At 45.7% G+C, this 21844-nt stretch overlaps 1 protein-coding gene across 2 annotated transcripts; it reads right to left on the bottom strand.

Annotated features, from left to right (window-relative positions):
• Positions 1–1332: 1332 nt before the first annotated feature.
• Positions 1333–18572, bottom strand: Tgds (TDP-glucose 4,6-dehydratase). 2 transcript variants are annotated; one of them, XM_050150400.1, is made up of 12 exons: positions 18433–18572; positions 16909–16975; positions 15477–15545; positions 14632–14722; positions 9286–9428; positions 8011–8109; positions 6462–6521; positions 5928–5971; positions 4982–5255; positions 4221–4279; positions 3035–3132; positions 1333–1902 (listed from the first exon to the last, which is right to left on the bottom strand). In XM_050150400.1, exons 1-12 carry the CDS (start codon positions 18516–18518, stop codon positions 1817–1819), a joined length of 1176 nt encoding a protein of 391 aa, XP_050006357.1. In that variant the 5' UTR covers positions 18519–18572; the 3' UTR covers positions 1333–1816. The 2 variants fall into 2 exon arrangements, with proteins under 2 accessions (XP_050006357.1, XP_050006358.1); XM_050150401.1 differs by having other exon boundaries at positions 4982–5147.
• Positions 18573–21844: the final 3272 nt, after the last annotated feature.

Below are 21844 nucleotides of genomic sequence, written 5' to 3'. Positions count from 1 at the left end.
GGACGAATACATGGGTCAGGGGTAAAGCGATGTACTTAGCTTAGATCTGAAAGCCGATCCCACGGAAGAACAAGGCACAGAAGCTCTGGTCACACTGTTCTCGTAGGGGCAGGTTAAACAGGCTGCGTGCACAGCAGATTGACAGCAAACTCAACAGTTTTAGATGATCTCTGTGTGGATTATTAACTGGATTTAAGGGCTGGCAAAAGTTGTCTCTTTGAAGGCAGGAGTTATTTTTCGGAAAAAGATAAGACATACAAATCCTGGAATTCAGAGATGATTGTGTTTCCAGGGGCTACAGGCCTAGCAGAAGAGCAAACCCATAAACATATGAATTCCTTGATATGAAAAAGATAAACCAGCCTGGTATACAGAGCAGAGTTCAAGGACAGCCAGGGCCACCCCACAGAGAAAACAGCAACAACAAAAACCAAGTCTACAAAGCAGGGGAGGGGAGGACGAGATGGCTCACTAGGTTAAGGCACTTGTCTCCAATCTGTCCTGAGTTCAGTCCCAGGATCCACATGACAAGAAAGAGTCAATTCCCAGCTGTCCTCGGACCTCCACACATGCACCACGGCATACAAGCCCTTACCAAATTAGTAAAATGTAATTAAACACATACGAAGGTTAATCAGTTAATCAAAGGACAGTGACTTAAACAGTGTGCTTTGGTTGGCATTTACATCTACTAGTGTCCTGCCTTGGAGTGACACACCCAGGTTATGGGCAGAAAGCTGCCGTGGCTTCATGGGAGAGGAGGGACCCATGCATCACTGTGAATGTTCAAGAGGAAGCAAGCACTGTGGGAGAAGCTGAGCCCAGGAGACAAAATGACTTGCTTTGAGCTTTGCCCAGCCTTTGTCACTGGTGACCCCAGTATGAGCACCCTGGGTATCTGCATGTCACAGGCGTAAATTAGACCCTGGGACCCACAACACAGATCCTCACGGCCCATGTAGTTAACCTAAGGTGCACAGCCGGTCTCCAGGCACCAGCCACAAACGCTGGGCTCCCAGCACGGCACTATTCAAGCAGACCTGTTGCTTGGTGCCGAGCTGGCCCGAGGAGACGGTGGATGCTCTGACCATGAGGCTGCCTTCCTGCCTCCAGAGCCTCAGCCTGCACCACCGTCTGTCCACCGCTAAGTCCCTCATCTGCACTGAACTGCTCCCTCGGGACCCAAGCTCCTCTTTCTCTGCGGATAGGGAAGGGGCATGCACAGGTGCCTCCTGGCACGGGGGAGGGGGAGGGTACCTCCAACATGTATTAATATTTCCTAATTGCATGATTATTTAAAAAACATTACAACAAAATACATACTAAGAAAGCCACAATCTGCATTTAATATATTAAAATATATTGATATTTATAAATAAAACCACTGTAAACAGTAGATACATGATAAAATTTCTGGTACAGGTCATATGTAAATCAACAACTGATTTAAAAAAGGTGAGAAATTTTACCTTACCTTTTTAAAAAACATCTAACTGAATTTTACAAAATTATCAAAAGTTAAAAAGTGCTCAATATGCTTCATTTTTGTTCCATTTTCACACCATCAGGCCTGAAAGATTAGTCAGGATGTAAGAACCGAGGCTCAGGTGGTGACCTGCCTCTTCTCAGAACCAGAGCCTCGTCCTGCCCACGTCCACCACGTCTGCTGCCGAGGAAATCTCACACGGAATCCTGGACCAGTACTGGACTTGTGAGGACTCTGCACCGAATCCTATCCGGGAGAGCTGGCACATCACTGGGCAGTGATTTCACGTCACTGGGTGAGGTAGGAAATGTCCTTTTCTCCGACTGGCTGTTACAGAAATGGCGGCTGAACTGGAAAGGGCTCCAAGGCCTTTTCTGCGTCCTTCCAGTTGTGGAAATTCTCTCGGTACCACTCAACTGGCAGGAAAATCAAGACAATGAGAAAGTAAACACTAGGCACTAACAAGTGTTTCCCGAGCCCCTGCTATGTCAGCAGAGCCTCACCTTCAAGCCGCCAGCGGGACTCGCCCCCTGAAAACAGGAGACTGGCTATTGACTTCTGTCCACCGCAAAGGCAGTTCCTGCAGCACTAACTGTGCAGGATGCTGGCAACATCTGGACTTCAGCAGTCTCAGGTGAGCACAGTCACTATGCTGCCTTTAAAGCTACGCTACAGGAAAATGAACACTTATCTAAACATGGAGATACAGGATCAGGGAAAATGAGACGATGGGTCTCCCTATGAACAGGGAAAGTCGGTTTACGGTGTGCACTACTGGGGAGGTCGGTTTATGGTGTGGACATCGGAGAGGTCGGTTTACAGTGCGCACTACTTGCTCAAGGCTTTGCATTAAGAAGCCTAAATCTAGTTAAAAAAAAAAATGGAAGCTATCTTTGTTTTGGGTTTTTAATATTTGAACAAAGTATATTGCATTTAACATTTTGAATCAAGACCTCTTTTTTGTGCATTTGAGTATATCCTTTCCTATGAATATAATTCCAGATAGTTTTTTGTTGCTGTTTTGTTCTGTCTTTTGAGATAGGGTTTCATTATGTAGCGCTAGCTAGTCTGAAACTTGTTATGTAAACAGGCTGGCTTCAAACTAAGAGATCCTCCTGCCTTCACCTCCTGAATGTTAAGATTAAAGGCATGTGACTGACACACACAGACACACACAGTGTTTCTGACTTTACTAGGTTTATCTGTACATGTGAATTTACAGAAATTTTCTTCCAAGACCCCACTGATCTCCACATGGACCAGTCTGCAGGCCATAAGAAAGAAGAAAGCTACACTAGCAGGCGTGAGTGTGGACAGAACACAGAGGAAATGAGAACTGAGCACCCAAGATTCAGGAGGAGCAATGAGCAGCTAAGTCCATTAAACTCCAGAGACTCAAGAAATAGCTAAGAAACCGTTAGAAACGGATGGAAGAGCTGGGGGGCGGTGGGTTTCTCACCGAGCTCTGCCAACCCTAGTATATTGAAATGAACAGCCTTTCCTTCCGCTGGTCTGCACTGCCCCCCAGATGGTCAACCGACTACACACCTGTTTTCTTTATTCCTTCTTCCCAGGGCACTTTGGGCTTCCATCCTAAGCTGTGGATTTTTTCAGACTTCATTGGATATCGCATGTCATTGTGCGGTCTTGGAAAGCAAAGATTTAAGATGACATTGTGAACACACATCTGCACATCTAAGACACAGAATGCATACCCACACATCCTTCTGTGAACACACATCTGCACATCTGACTAAGACACAGAATGCACACCCACACATCCTTATTGTGAACACACATCTGCACATCTAAGACACAGAATGCACACCCACACATCTGCACATCTGGCTAAGACACAGAATGCACACCCACACATCCTTATTATAATTCACATTAGAACAAAATCACGCCAGGGACAAGTTTATTGTGGAAAAATTTTATAAAATATACAAACCCCACAACTACCAATGCCTCACATTCTCTGTAGCCTAGCCTTTCAATAACTTATTTATTTCTGCCACAACTTCAGGTACAAAGGAAGTACCTGACATAGAGAAGAAAATTTACAAATGTTTGATAAATGAGTAAATAATCATCAACTCATACAGGTACAAGTGAGGGCTCCTGAGTGCCAACCCTGGGACAAGATGCATTGTCTACATATAATTAACACTTCTGTAAGAAAATACTGTCCCAACTTCACAATGAGAAAACCCATACTGGGAAAGAGCCAACAGCTTTCTTTAAGCCTGTGGCTAACAACAGTGCTATCCGTTATTTTTCTAACACTTATAACCAGGAAGAAAAGTTTGTCAGAAAATCCACGAGTTGAACTGATGTGGGAGGTCCTTCTGTCTATGTGTTGCTTTAATTGGTTAAGGAATAAAGAAACTGACTTGGTCTATAGCATGGGGGGAGGAAGGCGAAGTTAGAGAGAAGCCATGGAGCCACTGGAGACAGATGCTGGAAACTTTACCCAGTAAGCCACAGCCATGTGGTGATATACAGATTAATAGAAAAAGGTTAAATTAATATAAGAGCCAGCCAATAAGAAGCTAGAACTAATAGGTCAAGCAGTGGTTTACTTTGGGTTTAAGCTGGGGGGGGGGGGGGGGCGACACCAACAAGCGGCCTCCTCAACACTGAACTACTTTCCCGGTGAGCTCACACAGCTTGTAGTTTTCCAAGCACCTGAAGTGTCCTGTCTCTCCAGATATCCCAACTTGTCACTCACCTGTCATGAACGTAGTCCACCCAGCTTTCCGTTTCTGACTCAGAACTGGTCTCTTTGATCTGTCAATATGAAGCAAGCTCCTGAGCCATGTTACGAAATGAGATCACAGAACAACAATTGTATCTGATAGCTGATAGAAGCTGGCAAGGAAGACAACCACCTCACAGAGGGAAGGGAGGAGGAGGGACAGTGTGCGTGCTTTCTGTCCTTACAAACTACACGCCATCCAGAGCACGGAAAGAACACACACTACATAAACCACAGGAAAACAGGTAGAGGATGTAGGCTAGCAGGAATTTGTCTTGTCAGCTCTTCACTTGTAAGTTAAGGAAATGGCAAAGGATCGACTGAGCAGGAGTCTGCGTGAGAAATTCTCCCTGGTGGCTCGTGTGTTTCAATCCTTGCTTCCCACCAGTGCCGCTACTTGGGGATGTTACAGAAACTTCAGGAGGTGGAGCCTTCACTGGGTATTACTGGGGCCAGATGGTGGGGTTTAACAAGCACCCCACTTCCTGTGTGTGGACGGACGGAAAGGATCTAACCAGCTCCTGCTCTGGCCTCCAGGCCCTGTCGCTTGCCCCCACCAGCACCGTATGGACACTAGCCCTGAGGAACACTAAGCCAAAATTAACTCTTTTCCCTAACTTGCTGTGGTCATGGTGTCTCATCGCAGCAGCAGGAAAGTAACCTAGGCGTCATTACTGTCCTTAGTTTGGTGACAACGTCACAGATCCCCTTAGAGAGGATACGCACATACATACCAGCTGTATTAGCTCTTTCGCAAGCTGGACAACGGACATTTCAAAGTTGGTCCCAATGTTGTAAATTTCACCTGGCTCTCCCTTCCTGAGGACAGTGAGAAAGGCTTCCACGACATCTGCAGCGTAGAGGAAGTTTCTTCTCTGAAGCCCCGATCCATGAATACAGCTGAGTGGATCAAATGTCAGAATTACGCAGTGCAGAAAGAAGCTCCCAAACCAGGCGCAAGCGGTGAGCAGTGACTCTTGAAAGCCAATTTCCAGAGGCCCTAGAGGACTGAAAACATTAGTTCCCTTGAATTTTCCTCCTTATTTCATAAAACCTTTGTGAGGATTCTTAATTAAAAAAGTGGAAAATATGGCTCCCTAAGAAACATTTGTTAATTTTAGACTATAAATTCATTTTGAAGAAATCCCTAAGTTGGGTAGGGTTACACAGAACTGTAACTCTGGTCGCTTGGGAAACCGAGGCTAGAGGATTCCAAGTTCAAGGCCAGCCAGAGCAGTTTCAAAAAGTTAAAAAAGCAACAATACCGAAATCACAGGGCTGTAGAGGAACTGAGGCCACAGCCTGCCATCAGAGTGTGTGCCTGGAACGGGCGGGCAAGGCCTACTTCCAGCCCCAGAATGGAAAAATGATGGAAATAGGAAAAGCAAGATCTCCATTTCTACATTAACCGTTTGGAAACATAAAATTATATATAGATGTCAAAATTTTATTTTGCAACTCTAAGTTCCATGGCACATAATTTCAGATTTTACCTTAGTAAATTATGGAGATGCAGTTTAGTTATTAAAAAACTATCACATTAAATGGAGAAAGCGTTCCTTAGTTGGCAGAATGTTCTAGTCCATGGCCTTCGTAAGATTTTATGGCTTTCAGAGACTGCTACTGAATACTACCAGCATGGCAGAGAGCACACGAATGCAAAAGTGAAAAGCAACGTACCATTTCCTGCCGTGTTGCAGCAAAGATATAAATTTTGGAATAACCTAGAAGAATATTTAAATGCCATTTCAGACTTTGAAAATGACATTAATATGAATTTAAACTCATATATTAAAAATTATTACTGAGATACATGTGGAGCGATGAATACATTCTAATTCTTTTAACCTAAATTCATGACATTTGGCAACTAAGAGCACTCTACGGTAGTTTGTGATCTCCTAAGAGCCTGAGGATGAACACACAGGTGTAGTGGGCATTCAGAGGAAGCCGCCGTGGACAATTTGCAGGCAGCACAGGTCGCTTCTTTGGAGATTTCATCCCCCACCTGAAGACAAGGGTTCGAGGCCCACAGGCTTGCCACTGGAATGTGTCAGGTTGATGGAGTGAAATCCGAACCCTGAGTCTCACGAGCTCTCATGCGACATTCACAGAGCCGTAATTACGTACAATTACAACAAATAACTGCTGGAGATTGTTTTAAGTAACACTGCAATCACTAAGGGCCACTAAGAACACGGAGATAAAGCTCACCTTCTCGGGATACTGATGTGGTCCATAGACGTTACTGCTTCTGGTGATGACAACCGGAAACTAGAGCGAACAACCGGCACTGATGTAAGGGAAGAGTCCAACCACCAGGGTGAGCTTAAAGATAAACAGCGTAGGAACACTGGTGCCTATCGGACGCACGGTTGGCACTCAGCGAAGAGCCTGTCATCCTGACATTCATTAGGATAACATGGGAGGATTTCTAGTTCAAGACCAGCTGAGCTATGTAGTGAGCCCCTGGGTTTTCTGTGTCTTTTTTTTTTTTTTTTTTTTTAAAGTCAGGCCTTGAGATGCATGCTTTAATACTAGGAGTCAAGAAACAGAGGCAGGCGGATCTCTTTGAGTTTGAGACCAGCATGGTCTACGTTGTAAATTCCAGACCACCTAGGACCACATAGTAAAATCATATTTTTAAAAAAGACAGGAGAGTGTAGGGGTCAGACAAAAGCAGAGGACCAGTAGGAAGAACAGTCCCCTTCTCTTGTGGAGACAATGGAAGAGGGATGTGGAGGAGGCACAGTCAGGCTAAACACTGAGGCCTCCCACATGCTAATGCCAAGACGCCTTCCAGCAGTCTCATTTAATTCAATGGTAAGAAGGTAGACTCCGCTGAATCAACCCTTACAAGTAAAAAGGACCACCACAAAAACCAAGAGAACACCAAGGAATTCCTGACTTGACCCCTAATAACCAATAACGGCCAGTGGGAAGCCAAATAGATGGCACTGGAGCTGCTAACACTTGTTCTGACTGAACTCCAGAATGACGCTGTCAGACACTGGAGCTGATAACACCTATTCTGACTGAACTCCAGAATGATGCTGTCAGACACTGGACTGGTAACACCTATTCTGACTGAACTCCAGAATGATGCTGTCAGACACTGGACTGGTAACACCTGTTCTGACTGAACTCCAGAATGATGCTGTCAGACACTGGACTGGTAACACCTGTTCTGACTGAACTCCAGAATGATGCTGTCAGACACTGGACTGGTAACACCTGTTCTGACTGAACTCCAGAATGATGCTGTCAGACACTGGACTGGTAACACCTGTTCTGACTGAACTCCAGAATGACGCTGTTAGAGCCACATTAGGACCCCAAGTCTACCTCATGCAGAACCAAGACTGCTGATCACACAGAGACAAGCAACTGCTGAAAAAGGACTCTGTCAGCCTCCACCTTGTAAGACTTCCTGGAGCATCTCGCTAGACCTGCTACAGTTCAGGTGAGCAAGAGGTCGAGCCTTTGTTTTAAAAGTTCAATACTTTTAAAGGTTTTAATCTAGGTCTTCTATGCCAAAGCTGACTTGGAAGAACTTCAGAACTCAAGCCTGGTGAGATGGTAAGTATCTCCTATCAAGGCTGATGACCCAGCTCAATGACTGAATCCACAGGGTGGAAGGAAGGAAGTGCTTCCATAGTTGCCCTCAGGCCACGACGCACATATTACAGAAAGAACACACAACATACATTCACTTACACGTTCAATACATAAATATTAAACGGTTTCAGAAATCAGTTTTTACCTTGTATCGTTCCCAGTAAGACTGCACAAAGCACTCAGCTGCGGCTTTAGATGAAGCGTAAGGGTTTGTAGGTTGTTTGGGCGATGACTCATCAAACTCCTAGTTTTAAAAGGATATTTTTGAATTACACACACTCTCCAAATAGAAAAACAAGATCTAAGTGTGTGGCTTAATAGCAGTCTGTGTTGAATCCAGAGGACCTGGATTCAATCACAGCACACACCGTGAGTGCACATTAATATACATTGCGCACACAACAAAACACAATTGAAAACCAATCACACTACTAGTTTGAAACATCAATCACTCCATCTAAGAAACATTTTTTTTTTTTGCTCTGGTGGTATACATCTGTAATCCCAGCACTTGGGAGGTGGAGGATTGAAAACAGGAATTGAAATCTTGTCTCACTCTTACTCACTGCCCATCCACACTGAGACTGACCATGGTCTGTTACTCACTGCCCATCAACTCTGAGATTGACCGTGGCCCTGTTACTCACTGCCCATCAACTCTGAGATGACCGTGGCCTGTTACTCACTGCCCATCCACACTGAGGTTGACCGTGGCCTGTTACTCACTGCCCATCAACTCTGAGATTGACCGTGGCCTGTTACTGAGCCCCAACAGAGCATGTATTTAAAAGAAGGACTGGGGGAAAGAAACTATGGACTGAAGAATGGTCCTATCTTTTTGTTTAAAACGTACAAGAATTAGGAATGATTTCGTATGAACACAGCCAGGTGTGGTGGCATATCTCTGTAATTCCATCATTCAGGAGACAGAGGCAGGAAGACCGTCAGGCTAAGATCAAACTGAGCAACACGGAACTACAGGCCAGCCTGAGCTACACAGTGAGACCCCGTCTTCAAAACATCAACAACAAAGGAACAGATTCCAGTTTCAACAGCAATTTGACTGCACTTGTCATTGACATTCTAACGTGTTTTCTGCCCAGAGGAGCTGGTGAGCCAGTGCATGTCCCAGCACATGAAATGACAGCATTGTGTTCTACAACTAAGACTACACATGAGACCTGCTGCGGGGCTGCACAACACTCCGACCCTGAGTAAACGTGTACCAGTGCTAACCGTCCCTCACGTGACGTGGTTCCCTTGATAGGAGAAGCAAGTATCACTTTGGAGGGTGACACAAAGCATGTAATTAGAGCGCAGGAAAAGACCAGTGAACTTTAACAAGACAGCCTTCTATACTGGGTACAGTAGAGTGTGTGTATGTATGTGTGTGTAAGTAGAATCGACCTTCTAAGCTTACCTGATCGAGACTGCCTCCATATACTTCATCTGTGCTGACGTAAATAAATTTCTCCACTCTGGCTTCATAAGCAGCACTTACCAAGACATGAGTGCCGTAAACATTGACATATGTAAACTCGAAGGCACGGACAAACGAAAGATCTAAAAAGGAAGAGAGAAAAGCTACAATGATTCCGTTCACCAAGAAAACTGACTCAGTTTTAAGAGTGCTCACTTCCCATTACTTAGCGCATGTGAAGTAGGTTAAGGAAGAACACAACACAGGTTGATTCATATTCGGTTTCATGTAGTCCACAATGACCTCAAACTTATGTAGCTGAGCACGACACTGAACTTTTATTTTAATTAAAATTTCTATGTGTGAGTGGGTGTATATGGGGGTGAGCATGTGCGTGCCACACCCTGGGTGTGGAGCCATTCTCTCCTTCCACCACGTGGGATCTGGTATCAAATTCACGGTATCAGGCTTCAACGGGAAGAGCCTTTAATACATTGAGCCATCTCAGTGACCTAATCTTCAACTTCTGATCTTCCTGTCTCTCCCTCTCAAGTGCTGGAAAGACAGGTAAACATAAAGAACAGATAAGCAGCCTGGGACCTTATTTAATTTTGGTTCATGTGCCCCACTCCTCCTTTAACACAGCACGTGGCACCTGACAACCTCTAACTCTACCTGTCCTGGGCTACACGGCTTCTGATTACGTGTACACGCCTCTCTAAACCACAATACAAGCTTCTCTACCCCGAAGAATAACCAAGTACAGAGAGTTTCTACTCAGAGACATCCCTGGTTTGGGGCCAATATACAGCGAACTGCTAGGGAACTGTCTACTTACTATCCTATACCCACTGTGGTAGTTTGGTAATTGGCCCCCATAATCTCATAGGGAGTAGCACTATTAGGAGGTGTGGCTTTGTTGGAGTGGGCATACCTTGTTAGAGAAGTGTGTCACTGTGGGGCAGACTTTGAGGTTTCCTGTGCTCAGGATACTGCCCTGTGTCTCAGCTGACTTCCTGTTGCCTGCAAGATGTAGGACTCTCAGCTCCTCCTCCAACATCATATCTGCCTTCACACCATTCCCATGATGCTCCCCATCATGATGATAATGGACTGAACCCCTGATACTGTATAAACAAGCCACTCCAATTAAATGTTTTTCATTGATAAGAGTTGCCATGGTCACAGTGTCTCTTCACAGCAATAGAAACCCTAAGACACACATGCATAATTGGGCACACCTATGATTAAAATCAGATGCATGATGGGAAGGGCCATGCAAATTAGGAGAAATGATTATCTGACCTTACCTACCCAATCAAGATAGACAACCACCAGAATTATACCCCCCAGTAACCAGCTCCTTCCCTACACTCTATCAACACAGAGTCATAACCTGGGACCCTTGAACACCCTTGTCACACACCCTCTGTGGAACACTAACACAGGGCACGTGGGCCGGCTGGGCTTATACACTGGTGGAAAAGGCTTGCCTAGTAAGTATGATGCTAGTCCCCAGTGTGACCAGTATGGGGGTGGGGGAGAAGCTGAAAACGAAACCAAACACCCTAAACTAGAAACGAACAAACAAAAAACACAGGACAAGGTGGGAAGAAGTACTTGAACTTGCTGGAGATAAACAGTCCACATCAACAATCTACAAATAATTTATAAAAACAAGAATAACCCTACAGTAAAATACATGAAAGACACACAAGGTTTAAACAAAGAAATGGCCCTTAAGCTTATGAGGCCCAACTTCACTTATAAGGAAGAAAACTCAAATTTAAAACTTTATCAGACTAGTAAAAAATAAAATTAAAAACATTGATAAGAGGGCCCAGTGGTAAAGAGCACTTGCTCCTGCAGAGAACTCACGTGTGACTCCCAGCACCCACATGATGGCTGAAAACCATCAAGACAGCAGATCTAGGGGATGGGATGCCTGCTCTGACCTCCACAGGCTCCTGCACACATGTGACACACTGCTGGAAGACTCTGCTGCTTGAGGTTGTAATTCACAGGTAGCTCTCCGAGCTCAGTGTAATATGGAGGACTCCCTCTGCGCAGGGCTGCCTCCCTACCCTGTCTGAAGTGTTTCTAGACGCGGATGCACGACCTTATTTGGAAGCTGTCCCTGAGCTTGAGTGCCTCACCTATCTTAAGTGATAACTAGGTGCTGTGCCCCAGGACCCCAGGACCATGCTGCCAAGTGCAAATTAGGTGATGCCTAGCTGTGATCCCCATTACCCTCACCCTGAAATGAGCCTATCTGTCTCAGTGAACTCAAATTCCAGAAGGCTATTTCTGTCATATTCAAGGCCACACAAAGCCCTGCATGCACCTCTGCTCCCTCTGTCCTCGCCAACAGACCATGAGGAAAAGGGAGGCCCTGGCACACATGTTTACACTTGGGAGCATACACTTATAATATTTAAAAAATAAGAAAAGGTATTTTGTAGCTGAGGCTAAGCAGATGGAGGATCACACTTTTGCCCAGTAGGAGTGAGCCTCCAACACTGTTCTCGGCCCTGCTACCGTGCGGCCCTTTACTGCAGTTCCTCATGTTGTGCTGACCCCCGCCACAAAATCATCTCCACTGCTACTGCAATTCTGCTAATATTATGAATCATAAAGTATCTGATACGCAGGATATCAGCTATGTGACCCCTGGGAAAGGGGTATTTCACTCCTGAAGAGCTCACAACCCACAGGCTATTCAAACCCAGAGGAAGGAACCGGGGGATGGGCAGCTAGACTGGATTGTGTTTAGCCCTTGACCCACACCTATGAGCTGCGACTCCTCCTCCCAAAGGGCCTCAGAACGTGATGTCTGGAGGCAGGTTTCCAGAGGGACTCAGTCAAAATGAACCTTGTAGGTGAACACACATCCAGACGTGTGCCCTTACAAAAATAAAATCTGGACCCAAAACTGATGCAAGGGCATGAGCACAGAGGGAAAGCCATGGAGGCCACAAAGAAGCAGAGCATGCTGGGAAACCTTGAAGACTGTGTCAAGGGCAATGAGGTTATGCCAAAGAGGACTCGAGAAGCAACTAAGGGCTGCTTCCAGTAGCTGACAGTAGGCATGAGCGCTACACCACAACACCACAACTGACTAAAACCAGCAAGAAAGAAAAGCCGTGTTAAATCCATGAATTCGTAATGACTCCTTACAGAAACAGAAGAACCACATCAGCGCGCAGGCAGAAAAAAATAAAGCAGCTACACCGACTGCCACCTCAGCTGAACCCCAAGGTGCCCTAAGAGCTGACAAGAAGAACCTGCTCTTAAATTTTGATTTAACAAATGAATGGAAGAAAGACAGTGAGAAAATCATCATTGCTAAAACTCAAATATACACAAATGTTGACCACCCAAAATGGTGCTACAGAAAACAGTAAGACTGATGTTTATCAGAACGGAAAAAATGAAACACAATAGACCTAAAGCTTAGCTAAGAACAAAGCCAGTGTGCATGATCTGGGAAGAGGGCAAAGGTCTCTGGACTCTGCACTCTGAAGGCTTATTACATTACATCAGGTGACCACAGACAGACTATGTCCTTTCCAAACTAGCAGTGGGAAAAGAAAACAAAAACAACTCCGCAGCTGAGTCTTTAAAAGAGAGCAAGCGGGTAGATAGCAGGGACAACCAGACAGACTTTTCAGAAGAGTAAAATCTAGGCTGAGGGTTAGCTCAATGATCGAGTGCTTACCCAGCACGCACAAGCTGTCATGGCGGCCAAGAAGTGCTGGAAATGAACTATAGGAAAGACGTTCCAAGAAGGATCTCGACTTCACCAGGGAAGAAAGATGACTTCAGAACTGGGGCGATGGCTCAGCAGGTACGGCTGCTGCTACTCAAGCAAGAGGACCTGAGTTCAGACCTCAGCCCCACAGGCTGTGCATGTGTGTGATCCCGAACTGTGGAGTGGACCCTGAAATCCCAGGAGCTCGCTGGCTTCCCAGCCGAGCCTCGACAGTGGCTTCCAGCTTCAATAAGAGGCTCCATCTCAGATAAAGGTTCAGCTAGCCAGGAACACAGAAAAGATCACTACTTCTCATTTTTCTTATCAAAATACCTCTCATTAAGGAATTTCAATATGAAAAATGTAATAGACTCTTTTTTTAAAATGGGCAAGTGATTTCAACAGTGATTTTAAATTATCAAAAAGCATTTATAAAAACCATCTGATCTCACTGAAACTTGGAAAAATAAACTTGGACCCCCACATAAATGAGTCTGTCCACCACACAGCGCTGAATCTGAAAATTGCAAATCAGCATGACTTCTCAGCAAAACTGCTTGCCACAGCCTCGCTGCAGGTCTCATGACCCTGCAGACATCAGACAGGAGGGATCCTTACAAGGACATGGTACATGGCCCAGTTCACAGCACTTCTGCTTAAAACTGCGCAGAATGAAAGTGAGCCAGTGTCGGGCAGGAGCCCAAGTGGAGCCGCTGGCCTTTCTTACGCGGGAACACTGAGGCAGCACAGGGAACACACGGCACCACACCCGTTCCCTAGTGTTTCACATGTGGAAAGAAACTGACAAAAAGGTTTTACAAACTACGTTTGTGTACACGTGTGAGTATGTGCACAAGGACACACGCAGTAGAAGATTTAAAAGTGGCCCAAACAAAAATATAACATCTAGGGCTAAATATTAGTCATCAAAACCATAGAGAAGGGCGGAGGGAAGCGCAGGCTTGCAGCTGCAGGAAGCAGGAGCAGCAGCAGCTACTGCCAGCGGCAATGCTGCTTCCAGGCGCGGTGAGGACCACACAGGTCAGTCACGTACTATTACTTATTTAACTGAACTTTCAATTCTTGCCGTATGTCCCAGGGGAAAGGTTTGCTGAATTATTAAATAGCATCGCAGATGCACGAGGTGGTGTGGATAACAATAACTGGAGCACCGCCACTCAAGGACATAAAACAACACCGACGCTCATCTTCTTCTTCCTTCCGGAAATAACCGTTAGTCTGAGTTTGGTTCAGCTCAAAAGTTTTTTAAAGCCAGTTTTCATGTTCTACTTCAGCACACACGAGTTAAAACATCACCTAGAGAAAGCCCCAATTGTCAGGTCTGAGGATGTAACTCAACCAATAACGTGAGTGCTGCTAAACAGGCAGGGGGAGCTGAATGGATTTCCAGGATCCATGTAAAAAACAAACTAAGTCCTGACTCACCCAGGGACAAGGGACTGCTTCGGCCCAGTGGGTGTATCCTTTTTCAAAGACTTTGCTACGTCCCTGCATACTCATCCCTTTACTTGACTTGGGATTTACTGACTAGGGAGAAGAGGCCGGTCACAACCATAGCATACAACAGTGCTTACCTACATGTGTCTGTGCAGCGAAATGTAGCACTATATCTATCTTCTCCACCTTGAACAGCAGCTTCACAAAGTGTGAGTCACAAATGTCACCCTGCAGGAAAGACAAACACGGACGGGTGAGGGTCCCCGAGCACCCGCACTCAGAGCAACCAGCCTGAGTCCAACAGAAAACGTCACTCAAGCAGCCAGGCAAGTACTCTACTGTGCAGTTCTTTAGTATCTTACAACACATGCACTTAATTCAAGATATTTTTGCAAATATGTCCAAGCAATAATTTTGCTGAATACCAACTTGTTAAATACTGTGCTGACTTTTATCACATACTTATAAAGCTAAGATTGCAAGAAATATTTTTTTAGCATTAAGAAAAATAAGCCTTTCCGAGAGCTATACAAACATCTATTTAAAACAGACCTAACTACTGGAATAATATTGGCAGTGTGTTTAATCACCACTAACTAAGATTATAGTGCTCTGATGCTTGTATGTATATTTTTTAAGACAAGATTTCTCCGTGTGACAGTCCTGGCTGTCTTGGAACTTGCTCTGTAGACCAGGCTGGACTTGAACTCATGGAGATCCACCTGCCTCTGCCTCCTGTGTGCTGGGATTAAAGGCGTGGGCCACCACCGTCTGGCAACTGGTATATATTTTTAATTCATGTATTTTGTGAACCATTCATAGATTTGCCAAGGTACTAAAACTCAAATGCAGCTTTTTACGTGACAATCTACAAGTAGAACTCTCTACACCAGGTACTGTTCTGGGAACTCTCTCATCTTTAACACACAAAGATTATGATTTCAGCATGACTCAAGAGGCAACGTCATCGGAGCTTCCATACCTGTATAAATTTGTAGTTTTGCTTGTTAGAAACAGGTTCAAGATTCTTTAAGCTTGCACAGTAATCCAGCTTCAATGAGAGAATGTGGTGGGGGAGGAAACACAAGAAGCAAGGTCAGCTCTTTCTATGACAAGTCAATACAGTTTGAAGGTCACAAATGCTAACACTGATACAAGAATCACCTTCCAACAACGCTTCCCCGTTCTACAGTTTCCCACATCCTAAAAGTAAACCTAGGCCATTGCTATTTTCAAAAGAACAACTCCAAGAGAAACGCTGTTATGAATCTCTTGAAGACAGTGTTCCTGATCAAGCTCCTCTTCATCACCAATGGCTAAACACTAAAAATGTTTAGTTCTTCACAGAAAACGAGCAACTGAAGATTAAAAAAACCCTGCTTTATATATATTTAATTCATTACACTTCTTCTTCTGGCACAGCAAATCAGTACTTATCTATTTAAGAACTCTTTGGGGCTCAGGAGACAGCTCCAAGGTTAAGAGCTGAGGTTGGTTCCCACCAACCACATCTGGTGATTCACAGCTGTCTGTAACTCCAGTTCTAGAGGTCCAGATCTAATACCTCTGGCCTTTGAGGGCAGCTGCGCTTGTGTGCACATACCCATAATTTATCTCTTTTTTTAACTTTCATTTAGGTATTTTGAGGCAAGGTCTTACTATGTACCCTTGGCTGTCCTTGAGTTCCTTAGGCAGAGAAGGCCGGCCTTGAACCCACAGAGATCTGCCTGCTTCTGCTGGTTGTAGCATTGGACACCAGGAGGATTTGTTAAAGAGGCATATGTGGGAGAATCAGAGGTTTGAGGGCAGCCTGAGCGCTACCCTTAGAGCAGGACAGATGGCTCAGTGGGTAAAGGCACTTGCCACATCCTGATCCTGGGAGCTACAGAGTGAAGGAAAGAAATGACGCCCCCCACAAGTGGTCTTACTGTCTCTCTATGCACAAGCTGAAGCTCATACATGCCCTGCTTCCAAATAAATAAACGATACGAAAGAGAATTCTGTTCACCTGTTTATAACTTTAAGACAGAAAAAAAAATGCCAACAGTTAACAACTGTTCTTTACCTGTACATTTTACTATTGCATTTTATGAAATTACAACCATTTGTATCTTTTGATTAAACTAAAAAACCATACTCTTCAGTGAGACTTCAACTATGACCACAAGACTGTCCAAGACTAAACTAACGTCACTGTAGTCAGGATCTCGCGTGTTCCTGGGCTGGCTTTGAACCTGCTATACAGTTCAAGGAAAACCCTGACATTCTAATGCTGCTGCGCTTACGTCCCTAGTACTCGGATGACAGGCAGCTGCCACTGCGACTCATTTTATTATGTTCTAATGCTAGTACTCTCTGGTTTTCTAGAAAGGAGGTCGCATCTTGTACACGAAGCTCACTTTTTATAAACTTACCTTGTCTAGATTTATGATGAGATAGTTGGGGTAATCTTCTACTAAGGAGACAACCACATGGGACGCACTACAAGGCAGAAGGACTTTGTGAGTGGCAAACACTGACCCCCCGCGATTCCTCAAGTTTCCCTGAGCTGTGGAGCAGCAGGAAAATACCAAGAAATGACATCACACTTATACTCCGGGTTCTTGGGGGTAATGGCAAGCACCGACTATCTGTGTAGATGATGCTGATACTTGGTGGCCTTGTCTCTTGCTTTCTAGGACATTCTTGTGGACCAGTCCTTCCAGGCAAGTACCAGCACTTCCCCACACCCACGCTCCTGTTCATTAAGTGAACCTGGCTTCCCGGTACCCTCAGCAATCCGGTACCCTCAGCAAAGGGGCTGTTGAATTTGAAAGGGCCACGGCTTGTCAATGTAGTAAACAGGAATCTCTGTATCCTCACACAGGGGACACTGTGTTCCACGAGGGAGAACAGGTTCCTGTTTATTACCCATCTACTCAACTACTACCGAAGACCCTCACAACATGGACCGGGCCTTTCTGCAGGCACTTAATGGACACCAGCCTGCTCTCATAGAGTTTATAGTCTAGAATGGGGACAAGGCCATAAACAAGTAAACATAAATAATGAAATTTCAGGCCGTGTTAACTGGTTCAGTTACCTAGGGTGGTCCCGTAAGGGCTCCTAAGTTGCTATGTGGGTAAATTAACACCTGAACTGGATAGTGCAAACATCCAGCAAAGAAAGATGTGTACATGTCTCAAGGCAGGAAGGGGCACTAGCCTACTGTGCTCCAAGAGCCCTGAGAGGCTTGTGACAAACACAGCAAAGCAAAAGACTCGGTTGGTAAGCAGGGCTTGAGCACTCGAGTCTTCTAGAATTGATAGAGATTTCGGACTTTATCACAAGCCGCACAGAAACCACAACTATAAAACTATGAGGCAGCGGCATCTCACGGCTTTAAAAACAACAACTTTAAGCAACGCTTGTAAGGCATCTAAAGGAAACGCGTGTGGGGGGGGGGGGGACTCAACCAGGGGAGGCTCGGTAGCTGTGTTCTAAGCAAAAGACCGCAGGATCAGGCCTAACGTGGTGAGAAGTCAAGTTATGGGCAACCTTTGACACCAAGAAAACGGGCGCGCTCATGGAATGTGGGTATGAGTGAGCCTTGGACAAGCTGCTAAGAGGCTTTGCAAACGTGTTCTGGAAGGAAAAAAGACCGAATCCCATCACGATCGCCGCACGGTGTCGAGACGCGCTGCTGGGAGGCTGGGCAGAGACTGAAGGAAATGCAAAAAGCTCAACGCGTGCACCTCAAAAAGTGACAGTGGCAAACGCCTCAGGCAGGTAGGAGGAGGCACACCACCACAGCACCCCCGACACAGTCGCAGTTTCAAAGCAACCTCGTTCTCGTCGACCCCAAAGTGAGGGAAAACTGGGAGGACGGTCCCGACCGTGCATGAGGAGCCTCCCCGCCTCGGATGGGGAGAAACTGAGCCGCCAGCACCGTTACCTACATGAAACCAGCGCCGCCGGTCACCAGGACCCGCTTTGCGTAGCTGCCGGGAGGACCAGACGGCTCCTCCCGGCCAGGAGCCGACATCTTTCCGCTCAGCAGCGCCAGCGCCGTAAAGCGCGGAAGCCGGAGACCCGAGGGAAGCACCGTCCGTCACGACGTTTTCGCGACACGGCCCCGCCCCCGCCGGACACGTTAAAGGGAAATCCTCAGCCGCTTCCGGGTTCTCCCAGACCGCTGCCCGAGGGGCGGGGCCGGCAGCGACTACGCAGGCGCAGACTCTGCCTGGGCTAACCTGATCCAACTGGGGTCACTGGGGAGCTAGGGTCCTGAACGAGTTCTAGGCAACTGTACCGAGTGTGGGTTACTTCTGTAGATACTTAGACGTTCGGAGTTAAGGATGGGTGACTTCATTCTTCGGCTGTGTCCGTAGACCATCCCGCAGCCGAGCAGCGACACCCCGGGAATGGACACAGTCTGGAAATGGGAAGTTGCCCTGCAAAATTACGTTTTACTGTTGTTAATATGATCACACATTGTAAAGGCTACTTGCAATCACGATGGAGATGTTTCGTAGATACCCCTATTGGAGCTTACTCTGCCCCATCCCGGCCCTCCTCACTCCACTCTTATCACCACGCTGCTTCTGCCCTGGCCTAGATGCCCTTCCGTGGAATGTCTGCTAGTGTTTACCTACTCCTGCAGTTCTCAGTTTGAGGGCCAGCCTATTGGAGTCTTTCCTTGACTCAATTTAAACAGCAACCCATATCCTAACCGCGTGGAACCATTTAATTTTAGCATTCTTTCTTGGCGTTCATCAACATACACCCGTGATGTAATTGCTCACTGTCTCTGCCCCGTGGAAGTAAGGGTTTTCACTTCTCTGGGACCAGATCTATCCAGAACAAAAATTCATCAGCAAGTAGGTTCATGATATAATTGCTCATTGCCCCTGGTATATTAGAACTGTTCTAATATAGTCAGCTTGCTCTTCGTGAATTTGGAGGCTCTCCCAATTGGGAATGGCTGGCTGCTGTATTTTTTCAAATGAATGCAGGCATCAAAAGTGTGTCTTTGGTGTAAGAGCAGTATTACTGATCAAGAATGAAAACGTGAGATGAAAGGAAAAATCTGACAGTGGTCAAAGTCGGTGTTCTGCTTTTCTTTTGGGACCAACCCCACCCCTATTCTTGGCATATTATAATTCCATTAAAAGTTTAGACAAGCTAAATTTACTAGAGTTTTATTTTAGAAATAAATAAAAAAACAACAAAGCAACATTCAGGAAGAAAGTTTCAAAGAGCACCACCATGCAATGTGGTGGTGCAATGTAGGCAGTCAGTATGTACAGAAAAGGGTAGGGATTGTGGTTCAGGGGCTAAGACCAAGCGCTGATCTTCCAGAGGAGCTAGGTGGGATTCCCGGCACCAATGTGATGGCTAACGACCATCTGTAACTCCAGCTCCAGGGTATTAGAAGCCCCATTCTGGCCTCCACGGGCACTGTGCCCTTATGGTACATAAACATCATGCAAGCAAAATTCCAATACACAAGAAAATAAATCTCTCTTTTTTTAAAAAAAAAACTAATATTTAGGAAAGACTTAACAGGTTATAGATCTAATTGCATCTTCTCAAAGGGAAGCCTGATACAGTTCATCTTCTATATACAGCCATAATTGATCAGTTGGGAGCCTGTTGACTAGCTGAAGTTACTGAGCTAAGCTGCAGTATTCAAAATACTGGGGGCCAGTCTTTAGGCAAATTTAGTTTAATAGCACATGTATTTGTAGAGGCTTATCTGAAAAGATCCACCTGAGAATATTAACAAAGGCTACCTTTCGGAGTTGGGTATTGGCAAGGAAATTATGAAGTCAGAACTTAAAATGTTGCTCTGTACCCTTGACTATGAATGTTTTTCTAAGGTGCATGAAAATTACTCATATTTAAAAAGAACTAGGATAATTTTTTAAAGTCTCAAAATATTAATCCCCTCATTCCCCTGGGAAGCCAGGGGTGCTGGAAATGCTGATAAGAGAGTTATTTAAATGGTGAGGTATGTTGTGAGCATGTTATAAAAGTATCTTGTTGAATGGAAATAATTTGCACACACTTATTCATGAAATAATTTTTGGTTCCTACTTTTGCTTTCATCAAGATGCTCACTGACCTTCTGCAACTTTACAATAGAGTGAGAAATTCAGAAGAACCAGAAGTCATTTACAGTACTGTGTGACCTGACAGGGGAGTGAGGTATTCTTTATTTGGGGTGAGGGTGGGGAGCTGGAGACAGGGCTTCTCTGTAGCTTTGAACCCTGTCCTGGAACTAGCTCTTGTAGACCAGGCTGGCCTTGAACTCACAGAAATCTGCCTACCTCTGCCTCCGGAGTGCTGGGATTAAGGGTGTGCGCCACCACTGCCCGCCTGGGAGTGAGGTATTCTGTTTCCAAGAAACCCAACTCAGACTCAGAGTGTCAGAAAGGCTTCTTTAGGTATGTTGGGGATAAAGAAACAAAGCGAAGCTAAGGAGGAGCTGTCAACTAAGAAGTAACAGCCAAAGGAATTTGCAAACCTCATCAACACAGAGGGTCAGAGTGTTTATGGATCGGATAGCGGTAAGGATGGGCCTTAACTGAGAAAGGGACATTTGAAGTATTTGAACCCATATTCTAAGGAGCGAGGGTTGTGGACTAAAAGCGATGAATACCCTTTGAAAGTGATGCTGCTGGGAAGGGTGGTTTGGTTTTGTTCTGCTTCTAGCATTCTATAACTTTAAAGTCAGAGGTGGAGTGTGGCTAAGAATTAACATGGGGAGGAGGTCAGTTGCCACAAGCCAGTTAACTGACGGCTGGATAGTGTAGTGGCTGCGGTTTCATACCATGCCCCGAAGAAAGGCGCGTAATGAACGTGATCTTTAATTCTCAGCTGTCCGGCCTGGTGGGTGATGATATAGTTCCATCAGGATGGAACCCAGAATTCATGGAAGGAAAAATCGGCTTAGTGGCGAGAGAAATTAGTCTTTTCAGTTTGGACCTGTGACGTGTGCTTGCAGCATTAACGTGGGCTTAGGAGCGGGAGAGGAAAAGCAAAAGAACATTTTCTAACTGCGAGCGCGTTTTCCCGGCAGCAGCAGTGCGTTCTTTCCTGGAAAGCCTCAGACGTTGATGACGAGCGCTCAAATGCGCAGTGGCCTGGCGCGCAAGGGCTGCTAGGGTGCTCGTTTGCAGTGTCCCCAAACAGCATCCCAGAGGCTCCATTTAAAACAGGCGCGAAGTAGCGGCACCGCCGGGGAGCGCTGGGACCGGCCGACCAGCACGTCCCGCCCATCACGGCCGACGATTGGCTACCGTCTCCGGCTCGTGGCGGCGATCCCGTGCCTCATTGGCTGTCACTCTCGGACTCCCGCCCCCTCGG

The sequence above is a fragment of the Alexandromys fortis genome, unplaced genomic scaffold, assembly GCF_014885135.2.
Source record: "Alexandromys fortis isolate MF-2015 unplaced genomic scaffold, M_Fortis_MF-2015_v1.1 scaffold_66, whole genome shotgun sequence".
NCBI classification, from domain to species: Eukaryota; Metazoa; Chordata; class Mammalia; order Rodentia; family Cricetidae; genus Alexandromys; species Alexandromys fortis.
This window is presented reverse-complemented; position numbering and strand designations above follow the sequence as displayed.

Bases quoted from the DNA above. Each gene is read 5' to 3' on its own strand.
- Tgds (XM_050150400.1), bottom strand. From the start codon at position 18,518: ATGTCGGCTCCTGGCCGGGAGGAGCCGTCTGGTCCTCCCGGCAGCTAC. The intron at 16,976-18,432 runs GTAGGTAACGGT...TCTGCCTTGTAG, and splicing joins ACCGGCGGCGCTGGTTTCAT to TGCGTCCCATGTGGTTGTCT. The intron at 6,522-8,010 runs GTAAAAACTGAT...TGTTCGCTCTAG, and splicing joins CTTACTGGGAACGATACAAG to TTTCCGGTTGTCATCACCAG.